Source organism: Halichoerus grypus, chromosome 5 (assembly GCF_964656455.1).
Source record: "Halichoerus grypus chromosome 5, mHalGry1.hap1.1, whole genome shotgun sequence".
Classification (NCBI taxonomy): Eukaryota; Metazoa; Chordata; class Mammalia; order Carnivora; family Phocidae; genus Halichoerus; species Halichoerus grypus.
This window is the reverse complement of record NC_135716.1, coordinates 83,510,594-83,530,752: the sequence shown is the minus strand read 5'-3', so window position 1 is coordinate 83,530,752 and position 20,159 is coordinate 83,510,594. Positions and strand designations below refer to the sequence as shown.

At 39.9% G+C, this 20,159-nt stretch overlaps 1 protein-coding gene across 1 annotated transcript; it reads left to right on the top strand.

Annotated features, from left to right (window-relative positions):
* Positions 1-11,839: 11,839 nt before the first annotated feature.
* On the top strand, positions 11,840-13,728 carry LOC118526163 (late cornified envelope protein 1B-like). The gene is made up of 2 exons (XM_078071690.1): positions 11,840-11,996; positions 13,077-13,728. Exon 2 carries the CDS (start codon positions 13,098-13,100, stop codon positions 13,434-13,436), a length of 339 nt encoding a protein of 112 aa, XP_077927816.1. The 5' UTR covers positions 11,840-11,996; positions 13,077-13,097; the 3' UTR covers positions 13,437-13,728.
* Positions 13,729-20,159: the final 6,431 nt, after the last annotated feature.

The window sequence follows — 20,159 nt, the reverse complement described above, 5'->3', positions numbered from 1 at the left end:
CTTTTCTATGAATTATCTGTTCTTTTAAACAAATTTCTATTTGCCTCTTTTTGTTAGGATCTGTAAGTTCTTCACATATTCTGGTTTCTAGTGCAGCATTTTTTAAAATTTTATTTTATTATGTTATGTTAATCACCATACATTACATCATTTGTTTTTGATGTAGTATTCCATGATTCATTGTTTGTGTATAACACCCAGTGCTCCATTCAATACGTGCTCTCTTTAATACCCATCACCAGGCTAACCCATCCCCCCACCCCCTTCCCTCTAGAACCCTCAGTTTGTTTCTCAGAGTCCATAGTCTCTCATGGTTTTTCTCCCCCTCCAATTTCCCCCCCCTTCATTTTTCCCTTCCTACTATCTTCTTCTTCTTCTTCTTCTTCTTCTTCTTCTTCTTCTTCTTCTTCTTCTTCTTCTTCTTCTTCTTCTTCTTCTTCTTCTTCTTCTTCTTCTTCTTCTTCTTTTTTTTTTAACATATAATGTATTATTTGTTTCAGAGGTACAGGTCTGTGATTCAACAGTCTTACACAATTCACAACGCTCACCATAGCAATACCCTCCCCAATGTCTATCACCCAGCCACCCCATCCCTCCCACCCCCCACCACTCGAGCAACCCTCAGTTTGTTTCCTGAGATTAAGAATTCCTCATATCAGTGAGGTCATATGATACATGTCTTTCTCTGATTGACTTATTTCGCTCATCATAATACCCTCTAGTCCCATCCACATTGTTGCAAATGGCAAGAACTCGTTTTTTTTTGATGGCTACATAATATTCCATTGTATATATATACACCACTTCTTCTTTATCCATTCATCTGTGGATGGACATCTTGGCTCTTTCTATAGTTTGGCTATTGTGGACATTGCTACTATAAACATTGGGGTGCACGTAGCCCTTCGGATCCCTACATTTGTATCTTTGGGGTAAATACCCAGTAGTGCAATTGCCGGGTCGTATGGTCGCTCTATTTTCAACTTTTTGAGGAACCTCCGTACTGTTTTCCAGAGTGGCTGCACCAGCTTGCATTCCCACCAACAGTGTAGGAGGGTTCCCCTTTCTCCGCATCCTCGCCAACATCTGTCCTTTCCTGACTTGTTCATTTTAGCCATTCTGACTGGTGTGAGGTTTTAATTTGGATTTCCCTGATGCCGAGCGATGTTGAGCACTTTTTCATGTGTCTGTTGTCCATTTGGATGTCTTCTTTGGAAAAATGTCTGTTCATGTCTTCTGCCCATTTCTTGATTGGATTATTTGTTCTTTGGGTGTTGAGTTTGATAAGTTCTTTATAGATTTTGGTTACTAGCCCTTTCTCTGATATGTCATTTGCAAATATCTTCTCCCATTCTGTTGGTTGTCTTTTGGTTTTGTTGACTGTTTCCTTTGCTGTGCAAAAGCTTTTTATCTTGATGAAGTCCCAATCGTTCCTTTTTGCCTTTGCTTCCCTTGCCTTTAGCGATGTGTCTAGGTCTAGTGCAGCATTATTAAATGAGTTGTGAACATCTTTCCTCTTGTTTGCTTTTTAATGGATCATTTATGAGCAGGTAATTTATTTTTAATATAGCTCTGTCTTTGCATCATTAACAAAGCTATTTGCACTTTTCATGACTTTACGAAGTCTCAACCATTCATAAGCTCAGAAATCTGTTCTTTTCTGCTTTCTTAAAAAAAGTAGTAAAGACTAATTTTCTTTTTAAAATCAAGGTTTTTCTTTAACCCAGAATGGAAGTTTTGTACATTTTATGTTTATTTTAACATTCTTTTCCAAATGGATAATCAGTTGTCTATCATAATCAAATATTTTATTTTCCCCAGTAATTTGAAATACCTCCTCAGTCATAACTGAGTTTCCACATTTGTGTAGCTCTGTAACTGGCCTGATCATTCTTTTCACTGCCAATTTGTTTATCCCAGTGATAATATCCTGCTGCCTTAATTACTATAGGTATGTAATCAATTGTGATATCACATAGGTTCCATAACTTTGCCCCCCCCCCCTTAAGATTGTCTTGGTGATTACTAGACCTTTGCTCTTTCATATAAAATTTAGAGGCAGCTTGTCATTTGACACAAATGAAAATCAAGAAAACAAAATATCTTTAGAATTTTGATAGAAATATCACTAAATATATGCATTTATAAATGAAGGATTGTAAGATTTTTTTCCATAATTTTCCTTTTGAACCATCCTTGAATATGGTATATCTCTCTTTTGGTATTCTGCAATGCCTTTCAGTAACGTCTCCTCATTTTATCAAAAATATTTTACACTAATGTTTTAGACACTATAATTTTTGCTATCTTAAATAGCAACTTTTAAAATTATAAGTTTGAATTATTTATTCTGGTAAATAAATATAAATCTAATTTATTCTGTATTATGCTCTTATATCTTACCACTTTTCTAACTCTTACTATTATTTTTACTTCTTGTGGTAATCATTCTTATGCACATGATTTTTTTTTATCAAAGCTTTTCTTTCTCCTTGGGTTACATTCTTAGAAGCTCAATTGTTATATAAAAGCGATTATGCTCATTTTAAAGCATGCTCATTTTAAATTTTAATTTGTATGCATAACAATTATGTGTTGAATAATGAATCGCCAAATTTCCACCCGGATGGTTATGGCAATTTATATTTCCAACAACACTAAGACCCATTTCTGATCACCTTCAACAATACTGAGCTTTGTTATCTGTCTTAAGTTTTTTCCAGTTCAGTATAAAGGAATAAATCTAATAGAACTCATTCCTGAAAAGTCATCATTGTTTTATATGTAGTTCTTTGGTTATTTGTATGCATAAACATAAAACAATACATTTTAAAATCTATTAGTCACTTATATTTCTCTCTAAGCTATTTGTTCATGTGCTTTGCCCATAACTTTGTAGTTTTACTTATTTTCTATAAAATTGCAAGAACTTACTGTTTATTATGAATTTTAATTCTATTACTGACCTATGTATTTTATTTTTCCTTACTTGGTTAATTTTTCCATCTTTGAAAAAAAGGATGTGTTCTGTCATACAGAATTTTTTTCTATGTGGTGAAATTTGTCAATTTTTAAAAAAATTTTGTTATGTTATGTTAGTCACCATAAATTCATCATTGGTTTTTGATGTGGTGATCCACGATCCATTGTTTTCATATAACACCCAGTGCTCCATGCAGTACGTGCCCTCCTTAATACCCGTCACTGGGCTAACCAATCCCCCCTCCCCTCTCCCCTCTAAAACCCTGTTTGTTTCTCAGAGTCCATAGTCTCTCATGGTTCATCTCTCCCTCCAATTCCCCCCCCCCATTTTACCCTTCCTTCTCCTAATGTCCTCCATGCTATTCCTTATGTTCCACAAATAAGTGAAACCATATGATAATTGACTTTCTCTGCTTGACTTATTTCACTTAACATAATCTCCTCCAGTCCCATCCATGTTGATGTAAAAGTTGGGTATTCATCCTTTGTGATGGCTGAGTAATATTCCATTGTATATATGGACCACATCTTCTTTATCCATTCGTCTGTTGAAGGGCATCTCGGCTCTTTCCACAGTTTGGCTATTGCGGACATCGCTGCTATGAACATTGGGGTGCATAGGGCCCTTCTTTTCAGTACATCTGTGTCTTTGGGGTAAATACCCAGGAGTGCAATTGCTGGGTCATCGGGTAGCTCTATTTTTAAATTTTTGAGGAACATCCACACTGTTTTCCAAAGTGGCTGTACCAACTTGCATTCCCACCAACAGTGTAAGAGGGTTCCCCTTTCTCCACAACCTCTCCAACATTTGTTGTTTCTATCCCTGTCCATTTTTGCCATTCTAACTGGTGTAGGGTGGTATCTCAATGTGGTTTTGATTTGGATTTCCCTGATGGCTAATGATGATGAACATTTTTTCATGTGTCTGTTAGCCATTTGTATGTCTCCTTCAGAGAAATGTCTTTTCATATCTTCTGCCCACTTTTTGACTTGATTATTTGTTTTTTGGGTGTTGAGTTTGAGAAGTTCTTTATAGATCTTGGATACCAGCCCTTTCTCTGTAGTGTCATTTGCAAATACCTTCTCCCATTCTGTGGGTTGCCTCTTTGTTTTGTTGACTGTTTCCTTTGCTGTGCAGAAGCTTTTTATCTTGATGAAGTCCCAAAAGTTCATTTTTGCTTTTGTTTCACTAGCTTTTGGAGATGTATTTTGAAAGACGTTGCTGTGGGCGATGTCAAAGAGGTTACTGCCTATGTTCTCCTCTAGGATTTTGATGGATTCCCGTCTCACATTGAGGTCTTTCATCCACTTTGAGGTTATCTTTGTGAATGGTGTTAGAGAATGGTCGCGTTTCGTTCTTCTGCATGTGGCTGTCCAATTTTCCCAGCACCATTTATTGAAGAGACTGTCTTTTTTCCATTGCATGTTTTTTCCGGCTTTGTCAAAGATTAGTTGACCATAGAGTTGAGGGTCCATATCTGGGTTCTCTATTCTGTTCCATTGGTCTATATGTCTGTTTTTGTGCCAGTACCATGCTGTCGTGGTGATCACAGCTTTGTCATATAGCTTGAAATCGGGCAACGTGATGCCCCCAGCTTTGTTTTTCTTTTCCAACATTTCCTTGGCGATTCGGGGTCTTTTCTGATTCCATACAAATTTTAGGATTGTTCGTTCCAGCACTTTGAAAAATGTCATTGGAATTTTGATCGGGATGGCATTGAAGGTATAGATTGCTCTGGGTAGCATAGACATTTTAACAATGTTTATTCTTCCGATCCATGAGCATAGAATATTTTTCCATCTTTTTGTGTCTTCTTCAATTTCTTTCATGAGTGTTCTGTAGTTCCTAGAGTATAGATCCTTTACCTCTTTGGTTAGGTTTATTCCGAGGTATCTTATGGTTTTTGGTGCTATTGTAAATGGAATCGTTTCTCTCATTTCTCTTTCTACAGTTGTGTTGTTAGTGTATAAGAAAGCAACTGATTTGAAGTTTTTTCACATTACTGAATTGCCGTATGAGTTCTAGTAATTTGGGGGTGGAGTCTTTTGGGTTTTCCACATAAAGTATCATGTCGTCTGCGAAAAGAGAGAGTTTGACTTCTTCTTTGCCAATTTGAATACCTTTTATTTCTTTTTGTTGTCTGAGTGCTGTTGCTAGGACTTCTAGTACTATGTTGAACAACAGTGGCGAGAGTGAGCACCCTTGACGTGTTCCTGATCTTAAGGGAAAGGCTCTCAGCTTTTCCCCATTGAGGATGATATTCGCTGTGGGTTTTTCATAGATGGATTTTATGAACTTGAGGAATGTTCCCTCTATCCCTATACTCTGAAGAGTTTTAATCAGGAAAGGATGTTGTATTTTTGTCAAATGCTTTTTCTGAGTCAATTGAGAGGACCATATGGTTCTTCTCCCTCCTCTTATTAATGTGTTCTACCACACTGATTGATTTGTGAATGTTGAACCACCCTTGCATCCCGGGGATAAATCCCACTTGGTCGTGGTGGATGATCCTTTCAATGTATTGTTGGATCCTATTAGCTAGGATTTTGTTGAGGATTTTGGACTCCATATTCATCAGGGATATTGGTCTGAAATTCTCCTTTTTGATGGGGTCTTTGCCTGGTTTGGGGATTAAGGTAATGCTGGCCTCATAGAATGAGTTTGGAAGTTTTCCTTCTGTTTCTCTTTTTTGAAACAGCTTCAGTAGAATAGGTATTATTTCTTCTTTGAACGTTTGGTAGAATTCTCCAGGGAATCCAAAAGGCCCTGGACTCTTGTTTTTTGGGAGGTTTTTGATCACTGCTTCAATCTCGTTACTGGTTATTGGCCTATTCAGGTTGTCAATTTCTTCCTGTTTCAGTCTTGGCAGCTTATAGGTTTCCAGGAAGGCCTCCATTTCATCCAGATTGCTCAGTTTATTGGCATATAGTTGTTGATAATAATTTCTAATAATTGTTTCTATTTCCTCGGTGTTAGTCATGATCTCTCCCCTTTCATTCATAATGTTATCAATTTGGGTCCTTTCTCTTTTCTTTTGGATAGGTCTGGCCAGTGGTTTATCGATCTTATTAATTCTTTCAAAGAACCAACTTCTAGTTTCGTTGATCTGATCTACTGTGTTTCTGGTTTCTAATTCATTGACGTCTGCTCTAATTTTAATTATTTCTCTTCTAATGTGTGGCTTAGGCATCGTTTGTTGCTTTTGCTCTGGTTCTTTAAGGTGTAGAGTTAGCTGGTGAATTTGGGATTTTTCTATTTTTTTGAGTGAGGCTTGGATGGCTATGTATTTCCCCCTTAGGACCGCCTTTGCAGTATCTTATAGGTTTTGGACCGATGTGTTTTCATTCTCATTGATTTCCATGAATTGTTTAAGTTCTTCTTTGATTTTCTGGTTGACCCAAACATTCTCGAGCATAGTGGTCTTTAGCTTCCAAGTGTTTGAATTTCTGCCAAATTTTTTCTTGTGATTGAGTTCCAGTTTTAGAGCATTGTGGTCTGAGAATATGCAGGGAATAATCTCAATCTTTTGGTACTGGTTGAGACCTGATTTGTGACCCAGTATGTGGTCTATTCTGGAGAAAGTTCCATGTGCGCTCGAGAAGAATAAGTATTCTGTTGTTTTAGGGTGGAATGTTCTGTAAATATCTATGAGGTCCATCTGGTCCACTGTATCGTTCAAAGCTCTGGTTTCCTTGTTGATTTTCTGCTTAGATGATCTGTCCATTGCTGAGAGTGGAGTATTGAGGTCTCCTACAATTAACGTATTGTTATCAATATGACTCTTTATTTTGGTTAACAGTTGGCTTATGTAGATGGCTGCTCCCATGTTGGGGGCATAGATATTTAGGATTGTTAGATCTTCTTGTTGGATAGACCCTTTAAGAATGGTATAGTGTCCTTCTGTGTCTCTAATTACAGACTTCAGTTTAAAATCTACTTTGTCTGATATAAGAATTGCTACCCTAGCTTTCTTTTGAGGTCTGCTGGCATGGAAGATGGATCTCCATCCTTTCACTTTCAGTCTGGATGTATCTTTAGGTTCCAAATGAGTCTCTTGTAGACAGCATATGGATGGGTCCTGTCTTTTTATCCAATCTGCAACCCTGTGCCGTTTTATGGGAGCATTTAGGCCATTCACGTTGAGAGTGACTATTGAAAGATATGAATTAATTATCATCATGTTGCCTGTGAAGACGTTGTTTTTATAGATTGTCCCTGTAAATTTCTGTTGTAGATCACTCTTGGGGTCTTTCTCCTTTTATAGAACCCCCCTTAATATTTCTTGCAGGGCCGGCTTAGTGGTCACATATTCTTTCAGTTTCTGCCGGTCTTGGAAGCTCTGCATCTCTCCATCCATTCTAAATGACAGCCTTGCCGGATAAAGTATTCTTGGCTGCATGTTCTTCTCATTTAGTACCCTGAATATGTCTTGCCAGGCCTTTCTGGCTTGCCAGGTCTCTGTGGATAGGTCTGATGTTATTCTGATGTTCCTCCCTCTGTACGTAAGGAATCTCTTCCCCCTAACGGCCCTTAAGATGGTTTCCTTGGTTAAGATTTGCAAGTTTTACTATTACATGCCGGGGTGTTGGCCTGTTTTCCTTGATCTTGGGAGGGGTCCTCTCTGCCTCTAGGACTCAAATGTTTGTTTCATTCCCCAGATTAGGGACGTTCTCAGCTACGATTTGCTCAAATACATCTTCTAGTCCTCTCTCTCTCTCCACCCCCTCAGGGATTCCAGTAATTCTGACATTGGAACGTTTCATGGTGTCACTTATTTCTCTGATTCTATTTTCATGGATTCTGAGTTGTTTTTCCCGGGCCTCCTCTTTTCCCTTTTTATCTATTATATTGTCTTCCAGGTCACTTATTCGCTCTTCTGACTCAGTTACCCTAGCTGTTAGATTATCTAGATTGGATTGGATCTCATTGATACCATTTTTAAGTTCTGCCAATTCAATTTTTATTTCTGCCCTTAGAGACTCTATGTTGCCATTAATTGATTGCTCCAATCTAGCCATTGTCTTCACAATTGCTAGCCTGAATTCCATCTCCGACATCTTGGTTATATCTGCATCCATTTGTAAATCTGCAGCATAAGTCATAATCTCTGAGTCTTTTCTATTTTGAGGGCTCCTCCTCCTAGTCATTCTGTTGATGGGTGTTTGAGGGAATGTATAGAGTCCAAATTATTGACCAGAACCCAAGCAAGATGCACCTGTTTTCTTGGGACCTTAGGGTGGCTGGCCTCTTGTTTTGCCATCTTGTCTTCTGCGGGAGGGGCCTGCCGCACTGTTACTCAGGCAACCCTGTTTGGGCGGAGTTGCACTGCCCCCCTGTGGCGGGGGATGGGCTCCGCCGGAATCAGTCTTTGGGGCTTTTGTTCTCTGGCGGCTTTCCCTGGCGGCTTTCCGCGTCTCTTCCACGAGTCAGAGCAGAAGAGACCGTTTCCATCCCTCTGCCTCAGAGCAGAGAGATCGCAGTCTGTTCTTCAGTGAGCTCTCCAGGCCACACCGTCTCCGTTTCTGTGCGTGCTGCTATAAACTGCAACGTCCTGGGTTGTGCGCCCCTACGCAGCGCCCCCAGTCCTGCCTCCAGGTCGGGGCACATCTCTGCCCTTTGTGCTTCTAAAACCGCCAGCTGCTCCCAGTTTGCCCACACGACCCCGCCGCTCCGGGTTTCTGCCCTGGGGGCTGCCCTAAAGTCCTTTCCCCGCCGCTACCGGTCTGCGAGTCTGTGCCCGGTCCCCAGCGTGCGAGGCTGTCGCTCACCGGCGGTGTAGGATCCCCATGGTCAGGCACCCTCCCACTGCCGTTTATCCTCCGATATCTGCCCGTGGAATCACGGCTCCCCGCTTCATACCTCAAAAACAACCGCCTGCGATATTCTGTTTTTAGAGATCCAGATCTTCTTACATCTCAGGCTGGTTTCGTGGGTGCTCAGAGTGGTCTGGTAGATATCCAGCTCAATTCTGGGGACCAGTTGAAATAGGGTCCCCTACTCCTCCGCCATCTTTCCCCCCTCAATATTTTTTTGCCATGCTTAAAATATTTTACCTGACTACTTGTAAAGGAACAATTAGGAGCATATTCTAGTAATTTTGGAGTATTGATTTATTATTGCTACTATAGAGACTTGTAGTTACTGGCTCAGGGACACTGAGTCTGAATTCTTTTGTTTGTTTGTTTGTTATTTATTTATTTGAGAGAAAGAGCACAGAGGGAGAGGGAGAAGCAGACTCCCCCGCTGAGCAGGAAGCCCGATGCGGGACTCGATCCCAGGACCCTGAGATCTTGACCAGAGCCGAAGGCAGATGCTTACCAGGTCTCACATTCTTCCTTCCTATCTCCTGAGATTATGAGAGCCTGACAACATAAGAAACATACTGTCTCAGAAAACTCATCCTTTGCTAGTACACATTGTTTTTATTAAAATGATACCCAAACCCTTGAGATCTAGGGCCAGTCTTCAATGCTGCATGATGCTGCTATCTTGTCACCTACGCCCAAGTCAGATTGAGTGATATTTTGGGTGCTGATCCTTGTGGAGTCAGGACATGGACAGAATAGCTTCTAAGTCTCATCATGCTTGGAATGGATGAGCTGGGTTCCTGAATCAGAACTCCCTATGGTGAGCCAGCAATCAACATCTTGACTACATTCACATTAAATGCATTCTTTGAAACAATATGAGCTACACCCAGATAATTCACTGGCCAGTTTCTGCAGGGTGACAAGGCAGGACACACTAATGTGAGTATCTCAGAATGAGAATTCTGATGATAATGGCTTAAGTCACAATCAAAGTAAAGTTAATGCTAGTATTAATGAATAAATTTTAAAACGCAGTATCCACTGAATGCATAGTGCTGTATTAGAGCTGATGAGGGATATAGAAATATAAGCCCCAAGCTGGGGATTCAAGGAGAGTTTATTATAAGTGTATCTGAGAGAAAAGACTCATACAGGATATCACAGCAAAGTTACATTTGAACAACACAATTTTAGAAATGCATAGATCATGGAATAAAGCATGAAAAGTTAACAGGGAGGATAAATTCAAAGTAGAGAAAATAAGCCGTTTTAGCTTAAGAACCTTTCTAAAGGGAGATAGCAAAGCCTAAACTGGGGATGAAGCAAGGGTACTATTGAAAAGGCCTCAACCCTTAGTCAGTAGAGATTGGAGCCCATCGTGGACCCAAGGGACTCCAAGAAGAGACATTCTTAATGGTCTGGGGCAATTATTCCTGAGGGAGAGGGATAGAACCCAATGAGGAATTGCAACCTGTGGAGGAAAAGAACAAAAGGGAAACATGGCAGGCAAGAGGCAGAACAATTCAGGGAAGGCTGGACACCAGCGGATACCAGACGCTGAAAGGAACATGGTAAGATATACAGATGTGTATTTGTGCACACCCACATATACATAGTCACATATATCGTCTCTCTTATAGTCTCTGTAATATCTCTTAGAAGTACACAGAGACACACACGCACACACACACCTCAACCACACAGTAGTAGGGTTCATACCACACCGAGTGACCTGGATATTATGGAATCAACATCCATTCAGGGTCTAGGAAATCCCAGGGTTCTTCCCAAGCCTGGAGGGCAGTAGACTCTCTTCATATATTCTCCCTAGCTCTGATTCTCTTTCATCTGATAAATGGTTTAGTTGTTTAATAACCTTGCACTGCCATAGATGGGGCTCTTGTTATCTGACTTACTATCAGCCCAGATGTTAACTCTGGCCCTTTCCGTTATCCCCTAAAAATGTGAAAATACCAATATTACTTTCAAGAAAAGCCTGTGTTCATATAATTGAATTGAGGCCCTAAGAGACTAGGAGTTGAGAGAATCTTATAAAACAGAAACAGACAAAAAGTCATAAGATGTATTAATAACTCCTGTTCTTAAACATCCTCTGGCCTCCACTCCACTAGGGATGTCTTTCCCGTGGCTGTTTTATGCTGGGCACTGCCTACCCTTACACAGTGTCACGGTTTCCTTGCTGCCTTTCCTCTTTCTCCTCTGTGGACTTCACTTCAGCCTTCCTACATGACCCCTGGAAAATCTGAATTCTCAGTTTCACTGGCCAGGTCTTCCCTCTCTCCCTCTTGTATAAAACTTTATTCCTGGTTCATACTGTCTTATTAAAACATATCACTAATCTCAAGAAAACAGAAGGGTCTTGTATTTTCCAACCACATTCACTCTCCTTAGAAAACAGTTGTAATTTTAAAAAAGTGAATGTGCTGGCATTTGTTTAAGGAATACAGCATGTTATAAACTCTCTACCAGAAATTTTCTTTGCATTAGCTCACTGATCTCACATACACACCCCTGAAGTTTTTTTATATTATCTCTATTGTAGATGGACAACACTGAGAACAAGAAGGATGAGGTATTTTTCACAAGGTCATGGAGCTAATAGGTGTCAGAACCAGGACTCTCTCTTGAGTCTGACTCGTCAAGTTGTTTGTTGGTTGCTAAGGCACACGTACATATGTGCCCATGCACACGTGCACACACACAGACACACACACACACACACACACACACACACACTCACATATAAGGTAATAAAGATTTGGAGGATTCTATGAAACTTGCTTTAAACCAGATTGAAACATTGAATTAAGATTTGGGAGGCAAGAAAAGAGACATTGGGAACTCAAGCTCCAAAACTGAGCCAGGTAGGTATCCTGCAGGGACAGTGGGAGTGTAAGGTGGGGGATGATTACAGTTTTTCTCCCGTGGTACTTTTTCTAAGCAGCCCTATTCCAAGCTGGGAGCAGCTGCTCTGAGCCCCATGGAAGGAGGCAGGAAGGAGCTGCCAGTCACCACCTGTCACAGGACCTCGTGGGTGGCAGGAGGCAGTCCCCTCGTGCCCAGGTCCTGTCTCACGGGCTGAGGGCCGAGCCCAAAGCCGGGATAAAAGGGCTTCAGAGTCAGAGCACCTCCATACACTCCTCTCCTGAGGTGCTGACAGACCCAGTGCTGCCTGTGCACCGGTAAGTGTCCCCTGGGACTGAGAGCAGAGCCTTCCACGGAGGGAGCTCAAAGCAGAGCAGGAGGTGGGGGGTGGGGGGCAGAGCCTTTGCAGTGCGTGTGTGTGTGTGTGTGTGTGTGTGTGTGTGTGTGTGTGTGTGTATGGTGGGTGGCAGTGAGAAGAAGATGAGGTTGGGTTCACATTAGCAAAGAACAAGTCGCAGGGACACTGAGGGAGGGGCAAGGAGCTAGGAAGGCTGGGAACATGAGTAGAAGGAACTGTGTGAGTGTGACAGTACACTAGAAAAAACAAACTGATCTGTAGTTGTTGGTCTCTGGTTGGAAGGATTTGCAACACTGACCACCATACCAACCTATAACTGTTGTCAAAAGGGAGGTTTATCTTTGAAAGCATAACTGTCCCTCCAGGGAAAAGTAAAGATGGGAACAGTGACACTCAGCCAGCAGAGAGGAAATCACAACTGACTGACTTATTTTAAGCACTCAGACAAAAGGCCTTCAGAGTTGAGTAGGAACAACTCAGATCTTGATGCTGAGGTGTTAGTTTGAGGGGAGCGTCTGCAAGATGCCAGGGCAGCGGGGCCCAGTCAGGGGCCTGGTGCAAGTCCCAGCTTACAGTAGATGATCTTTTCCCTCAGCTCATTCTTCCAGCCAATCTGCAATGTCCTTTGCGGGTGTGAACTTCTATGTCCCTACAGGACAAGGATATCTAGAAAGTTCTGCAAGAGGGAATGACTGTTTTCCCTAAAGAAACGATTTCATTTCTAAACTGTCACCTAGATTTACTATTTCCGTGATTTTTGCTGTAGAATATCTCCTCTAGATGTTTGATTTTGAGCACTTTTTCTTAACATATTTTGGCTTCAGTTCTCTAATTATGTAACAGATGAAGCACTTCAGAGATGATGTGAGAGCATTTGGGGAACTATTAGAAATAATGAAAGTTTCTCTGTTGAATTATCAAGGACTCCATTTAAACAGTTCATGAAATAAAGGCACTAGAAATGATGTTGAGGACAGGAAGGGGTGGGGCAGGGGGGCTCTGGGTCCTGGGTCTGACTGGCTGTGTGACTCTCCCTCAGCTCCTGACCCCGCCAGCCGAGATGTCCTGGCAGCAGAACCAGCAGCAGTGCCAGCCCCCTCCCAAGTGCCCCGCGCCCAAGTGCCCCCCAAAGTGCCCCCCCAAGTGCCCCCCAAACTGCCCCCCCAAGTGCCCCCCAGTCTCTCCCTGCTGCGGCTCCAGCTCTGGGGGCGGCGGCTGCTGTAGCTCTGGGGGCGGCGGCTGCTGTAGCTCCGGGGGCGGCGGCTGCTGCCTGAGCCACCACAGGCGACGCAGTTGCCACCGTCACAGACACCAGAGCCCTGGCTGCTGCAGCCAGCCCTCGGGGGGCTCCAGCTGCTGTGGAGGGGGCAGCGGTCAGTCGTCTGGAGGCTGCTGCTGAAGTGGACCCTGAGCCAAGGAGCGCAGGCTTGGAAGCATGAACTGCTGAGAACATCATCTTTCTTCTCCTAGGTCTGCCTCAGAGTCTGAAAGGTGCCAGAGAAGACTGTGGATGTGCAAAGACAATACGGTCTCCCTGGGATCTAGAAACCAACCCTCTCCTGCATCCCTGTGCTCTAGCTTTGGATTCTATCCCCATGTTAAAGCCCTAAGCAATTCCATGTCATAACTTCTTACACAGCGCTGTCTGAGTGATGTGAAACAATAAAACCAGGAACCTGCTCAGCATCTTATTCTGGAAGGACGGTTTCCTTCTTGGGTTGCCACTGTGTTCTCTTACTCTGTCCTCTGCAGGCAGTGACCTTGGAACCTCAGGGCCAGAGGGGCACTCTGGCCTAATTTGGGCGTGAATGGAGGTGTAGCATGAAAGACAAATGCTTCTCACTCTGTTTTGTACTATATATCCAGGCCCTGAAGCAGATTGCTCTGTTTGGTGTCTTTTTGTAAACATAAATGTTGAGTTTCTGGTCACTTTCGGGGCCTCAGCCCCATCTCTCCATGTTCCCCCTCCTCTGTGTACTCATTCTGTTGTTCTTAACCTACGCATCAAATATCCTTCCTCCTCCACCATACACACACACAAAAAAGAAAATTAAAAAATCAAATTAATAAAACAAAAGAAGGAAAAATAGACATATTTTGAAAATACATGTTTCCTACTCACTACTCCTGTAATCCATTTAGGTCCAGGCACATTTGGGAGTAAAAATTGCTCTTGTACTCACCTCCCAGCAAATCCTGCCTCTTTCTTCCTCTTCTGGCTCCACTAAGTCCTCTACACCTTTTTCCTCCAAACACACTCCCTGTGCCACATTTATGAACTTGTCACTCTACTTCTGAGAAGCAGGGCTCTGTAGAGAATAATGCACATGCTTCTTAAGTCTTACATTTAAGACCTAACAAAAAGTGTTTCCAACTTAGTTTCTAAGGTTTGCCCTTCATGGTGCCCCAAGAAACCTCTTGCTCCTGCCACACTGAACAATTCACTCATTCGTAGAGTGAACTCAGACTTACTTGTCATCTTGATGCCTTTTTATCTGTGAAGTAGTAGAGTTTACTATCCGTAGCTCAGTATCCAGAACATTTTACATCCCCAATCAGAGGTAGCTCCTAATGTTACTGTTATGGTATTGGCACTGCTGTTACTATTACTACTACAACCACGGCCACCACCACGGCCACCACCACTACTCTTAGCAGGATTACTTCCTCTATCTGAATCCAATTCCTTCTCTGCCATCTGGACATTTTGCAATTCTATCCCCCCCTTGAAGGCCCACCTCAAATATCATCCTTCTGTAAAGGCTTCTCCAGTCATCTAAGCACTTCCTCAAGCAGGTAGATGTTAAAGGATGTATTGTGTAAGACAAAATACAAAGGCAAATTTTTGAATATTTTAATATATATGATGTATGATGAACTAATACCTTATTTTGTATGTATGTATAAAATTTTGTGTACAATTTTTTAAACAAAATATTTTATACAGATAATGTTAAGTATAGTAGTATAATGAACAATGGTGTATATATTCTCTATTCAAATTTAAAAAATAACAATAACAGTCAGATTGAGCAAGCTTAGCTTATAGGATGTCATACAAATAGAACTTTTCAATATTACACTACTGTCTTTAAAATATTATTCATTGGGATAATCTTCTAATTCCTAAAGACCTGGGAATCCCTAGTGACTTTACAGCTCTTTCCAAGTAAAGGAAAGTAATTTGTCATTTTGAAGCACAAACCCAGTCTCAGTTCAGAACTTAGAATATCCAGTGTGAGAAAGAGCCACAGGGCCAGACGTGGTGTAATGGCACATTTGTCAGTCCTGTGGGCTGGCTGATCACAGCAGGGGAAGGGAGCCTAGTCCTCCCCACTTCCTGCCTCACATTTGTTGTTCCTTCTAGTCTTCCAAATGCACTTCTGACCACTGCATGGCCATTGCGGAAAGGGGCACAGTTTCACATGGGGGTGCACTTTTCTTCTGATGTTGGATGCAACTAGTTAGCAGATTCAAGTCTCTGACTCCTCCTCTCATGGACAGTCTAGTGTCTTCCCTTTATCTGTGATGTGAGTGATTCCTCTCCGATGGCAGATCACACCAAGGTCACACCTGGTTCCAGAATCTTCTCTTAGACAAGGGATGAAATGGCTCAAGACCAGTTGTTTTTCCCACTGTGATGGACGTTTGGTCACAGGAAGCATTAGTACATCATTTGAGCCACAGTTGCTGCTTAGGTGACACAGCTGGTCTCATTTACTCACCATTCCTGTGCAAGACTTTGGGAATCCCTGAAATCAGGGAGACATTTATCCAGCTCCTCCCTGGAGAAGAATTAAGAGAACAGGGTCCTGAGGTTCTAATCCCAGGAAATTCCTTATTCCTTTGTCTCCCAGCAGTCAAGTTATCTCTCTCCCACACCCCATCACCACAGGTCCCAGACTGACAAGGAACTCATCTCTCTGCTTGTGACTTTCACACAGTTAAACCCAAACTTTGAGACTGGTGAAAATCAGATAACTGAATATAATAGAATTCATACAAGGATTTAAAATGTGATAAAGCAGGTGTCAATCAATAGGAGAAAGATGGTTGTTCAATATCTAGAGCTAGGGAATTAGCTTAATTGAAAAGAAAATATAAATCCTCATTTAACATCATATGCCAAGTTGAGTTTCATGGGATTAAATAGTTAAATATTTTGGAGAAAATTAAGTAATAAAGGAAAAAGTACCTAGAGCCAAATGTTGATTTTATTTCAGAATAGAAAAAAATATTCTTAGTATAAACACAATTAAAGAAATTATAAAGAAAGATACAAACACATACATTTGAAATAAGATGTTTTGTAAGACAAAATACAAAGGCAAATTTTTGAATATTTTAATATATATGGTGTATGATGAACTAATATCTTATTTTATATGTATGTATAAAATTTTGTGTACAATTTTTTAAACAAAATATTTTATACAGATAATGTTAAGTATAGTAGTATAATGAACAACAGTGTATATATTCTCTATTCAAATTAAAAAAATAAAACATTATAAAGATAACTAAAACCACCCTTCTCATATATATCTCTTCTACCCAGAGATGTTCACTATTCCATATTTTTAATTTTTCCTTCCTGTGTATTTTATATACCTTACTGTATTTATCTTCAACTTATAATTTATTTATAATAAAATTTTAAAAGTATAACATTCACTTGTACTTCAATAGAATTTATTTGTATTTAACTAAACTATATTTTATTTATAGTTTATTTAGCATTGATTATAACATATTTTTAACTTTCTAAATGTGAAAACGTACCCTATGTCTTTGTTACACTTATCTATATCGATATAGCTGACTCTATCTCATTTCATTTATTTTCACTATTGTATGGTATTTTAATGTAACAGTACTCACACTTTACCTGTGCATTCACCTGCAGTTGGGTGTTTACCTTGCTTCCAGTAGGTGCTCTATAAATAATCCTATTTTTTGAACATTCTCACACATGCCTTTTTTGTATCCCGTGCATAGACTTAGGAGTGGAATTGGTGGGTCTTTTAGTACTTCTGTTTTTACCCGGACTAGTTATTGCCATATTGCTCTTCAAAGTCGTGCAAATGCATATTCTCATCAGAGGTTATGGGAATTTCTGTCCTTCAACACTGGTTCCAATAATAAATACTGTCAGGATTTTAAAATCTTGCTAATGTGATGGATATGGTTTTTTCTTGCTTTTCTCTGATTCCTTTCAAGGTTTTTTTCATAACTTATTGGTTAGTTAGTTTTTCCCTTCTGGGAATCAGTTTTTTTGTGTCTTTTGTTCATTTTTCCTTCTTTGCTTTCTTCTCATTGGTTTGTAAGGTTCTTTACATACTAATTTGTTGTCAATTTTATGTGTTGCAAATATTGTCTCATAATCTGTATTTTAGATTTTCACTCTTTCTGACATTATTTAATGAAGGAAGGCTTGATTTTTGTATAACCAAACATTATTTTTTCCTTTCTGCTTATGTTGTATTTGTCTCTGACATGCACTTGTTTGTATTATTTAGGGGACCCCTTCCAACCAAAAGTTTATAAGGGTATTCTATAAAATCATTTTTGAAATTTTTGAAGTTTTTAATAAATGTACGTTTTCCACTTTAGGTCTTCCAATTATGGAATTACTTTTCTATATTGACTTTAATGTCTTTCAATAGAGTTTTCCAACTTTCTCCACTTCTACATCTTTTGAGATGTCTATTCTTAGATATATGTGTTTTTGTTGTTATTATATATAGTTTTATTTTTAAATTATATTTCTAATTGTCATGGTATAATGTATGTGTTCTATAACAGCTTCAGTTAAGAAATATCTTTTCATGACTGAATATAGAACCACAAAATAATTTTAATCACTATGTATTTCTTCGCATGCTTATATTACAATCTATTATAGGTATTGAGGTTTTTTTCCAAATTCTCATATTATAAATATAATAGTTAACATCCTTGAGTATTGAGATAGTCACACTTTTGTGATAATATCTACAGAATAGAAGCCCTAAAATTGGAATTGCCTGGTCAAAATCATGTACACTCTACATTTTAATCATTTTACTCATCAATAAATATTATCTGGATGAATGGACCAATAATTTGCCCTTTGGAAAGGTAAAAAATAATCCCTATTTACATTTTATCCACACCACCTTTTTCCTTCCACATCTACAGTCAGTTTATAAAACTTTTAACTTTTTGCCTATTTGATATGAATGCATGTATTTCATAAGATAAAACAAAATGTCTTTTTTCCTAGTTTTTCCAAATATTTGTTGGTCATATATAAATCTAGCATTTTTTCTTGCCTATTTACCTTTTTGGTATTATTTCCATTGGGATTTTCTCGTTATTAATTTGTAAAATATAGTTGCATATCAACTATTTTAATCTTATTCATGGAATATGTGTTGTAATTTTACTCTCAATCTGTCATTTCCCTTTCAAATCTGTTTACATGTTGTTCTTTTCCACCTGAATAGTTTTATTTGGAAGTGGATAAACATCACATTTTCCTTTTATATTATAGTTTTAGGGGCCACTAGGCATAAGAAATAATCAACTACCTTTTCTTTACTACTTTAAGACTATTGTCTAATAATGTGTGTTACAAAAAAGAATTAGATGGGTGAAAAAATAATTCATGGGTTTACTTAAGACAGTGTGAACCTCAGAGTGATTCTATAAGAATTGAACACTTTCAACGATTTATTAAGCAGCTACTGGATTATAGGTAAACACAGTCAAAATAAATTAGAAAATAAATGATCACAGTTATTTCTATAACTTTCCAATGTGAGGTATATTGCATTACTTTTAATTTACCTTCTATTTCCACTCTAGATCTCATACCTAATCCCTAATAAGAGAAGACCTAAAAGCCAATCACTTGCTTAATAAATTTTTCTCTTATTAAATTGAATACCAGTCATTGACATCATGTAGTCAAGGCAAGCAGACAAGTCCTTATGAGGTTCCAAACAAGTTGTCAACTTCTCACCCAGATCTTAATTAGACTGGTGGGTGGTTTGGGTACCACATCACTAAAAGCATGGGCTGTATGAACCCTCAGGCCAATTACCTTAAGAATCAGTGCTCAGCTCCTGAGTAAGACTTACCTGTGTGAGCCAATGAATTGATATCCTGACTGCTCCCTTATACGTAAGCCTTTTAATAACGTGAGCAGGAAGACAAGAGTCATTCTCAGGCAACATAGGGCCAGACCTCTGCAGTGTAAAGTCTTCACCACATGTATCTGCAGGTTCCAGGTCTTATGCTCATGGCTTAAGTCACATGGGAAAACTATCTGTAAACTCTGAAGTCTTATGCAAATGCTGGCTTTGCAATGGACAAAAAAAGAAAAAAAATCTATTGATTGCCACAGCATGCACATAGAAGTTGATTAAGGAAAATGACGATGATGACGATGATGGTTTATGGTGTGCATAAAATGTGCAAGGCAAAGTTCTATGAGCTTCAAGTATGTTATCCCATTTAATACTTCTAGTGAACTCATGAAGTAGAGGTTATTAAAGTCACTGTTTTACAGATGAGGAGACTGAGGCAAAGAGGTTAAAAGATTTGCCCTAAGTTATATCAATAATGTCAGAGCTAGAATTCATGCCCAGGATGTCTGACTTCAGAGCCCCAAACCTAACTCCTAAATAATTTTTCCAAGTCGAGTTGATTTTAAGAGGTAAAGCAGTTTTGGAATGTGAGCTTGACACAACACACACCTAATGCATACAGCACATTTAGAAACACACAGACACAGACACCTGTTCGAATGCACAGATACACTCACTCTCAATGGCAAAGTGACTGGAACACATGTGAAAAAGCTTGGAAGCATCTATGTTTCATTGTTCAATCTAGGAGGCCTAGAGCTAATGAATTAACATTGCAAGAGGGAGAAGGGGAAGGCGTGGGGGACCAAGCTCCAAGAAAGAGAGTGGGAGGCAGGAATCACTGAGGATAATAAAGTGGCAGATGATGGTAGGAATTTACCCTCTACCCCATTTCTAAGCAGCCCTATTCCAAGCTGGGAGCAGCTGCTCTGAGCCCCATGGAAGGAGGCAGGAAGGAGCTGCCAGTCACCACCTGTCACAGGACCATG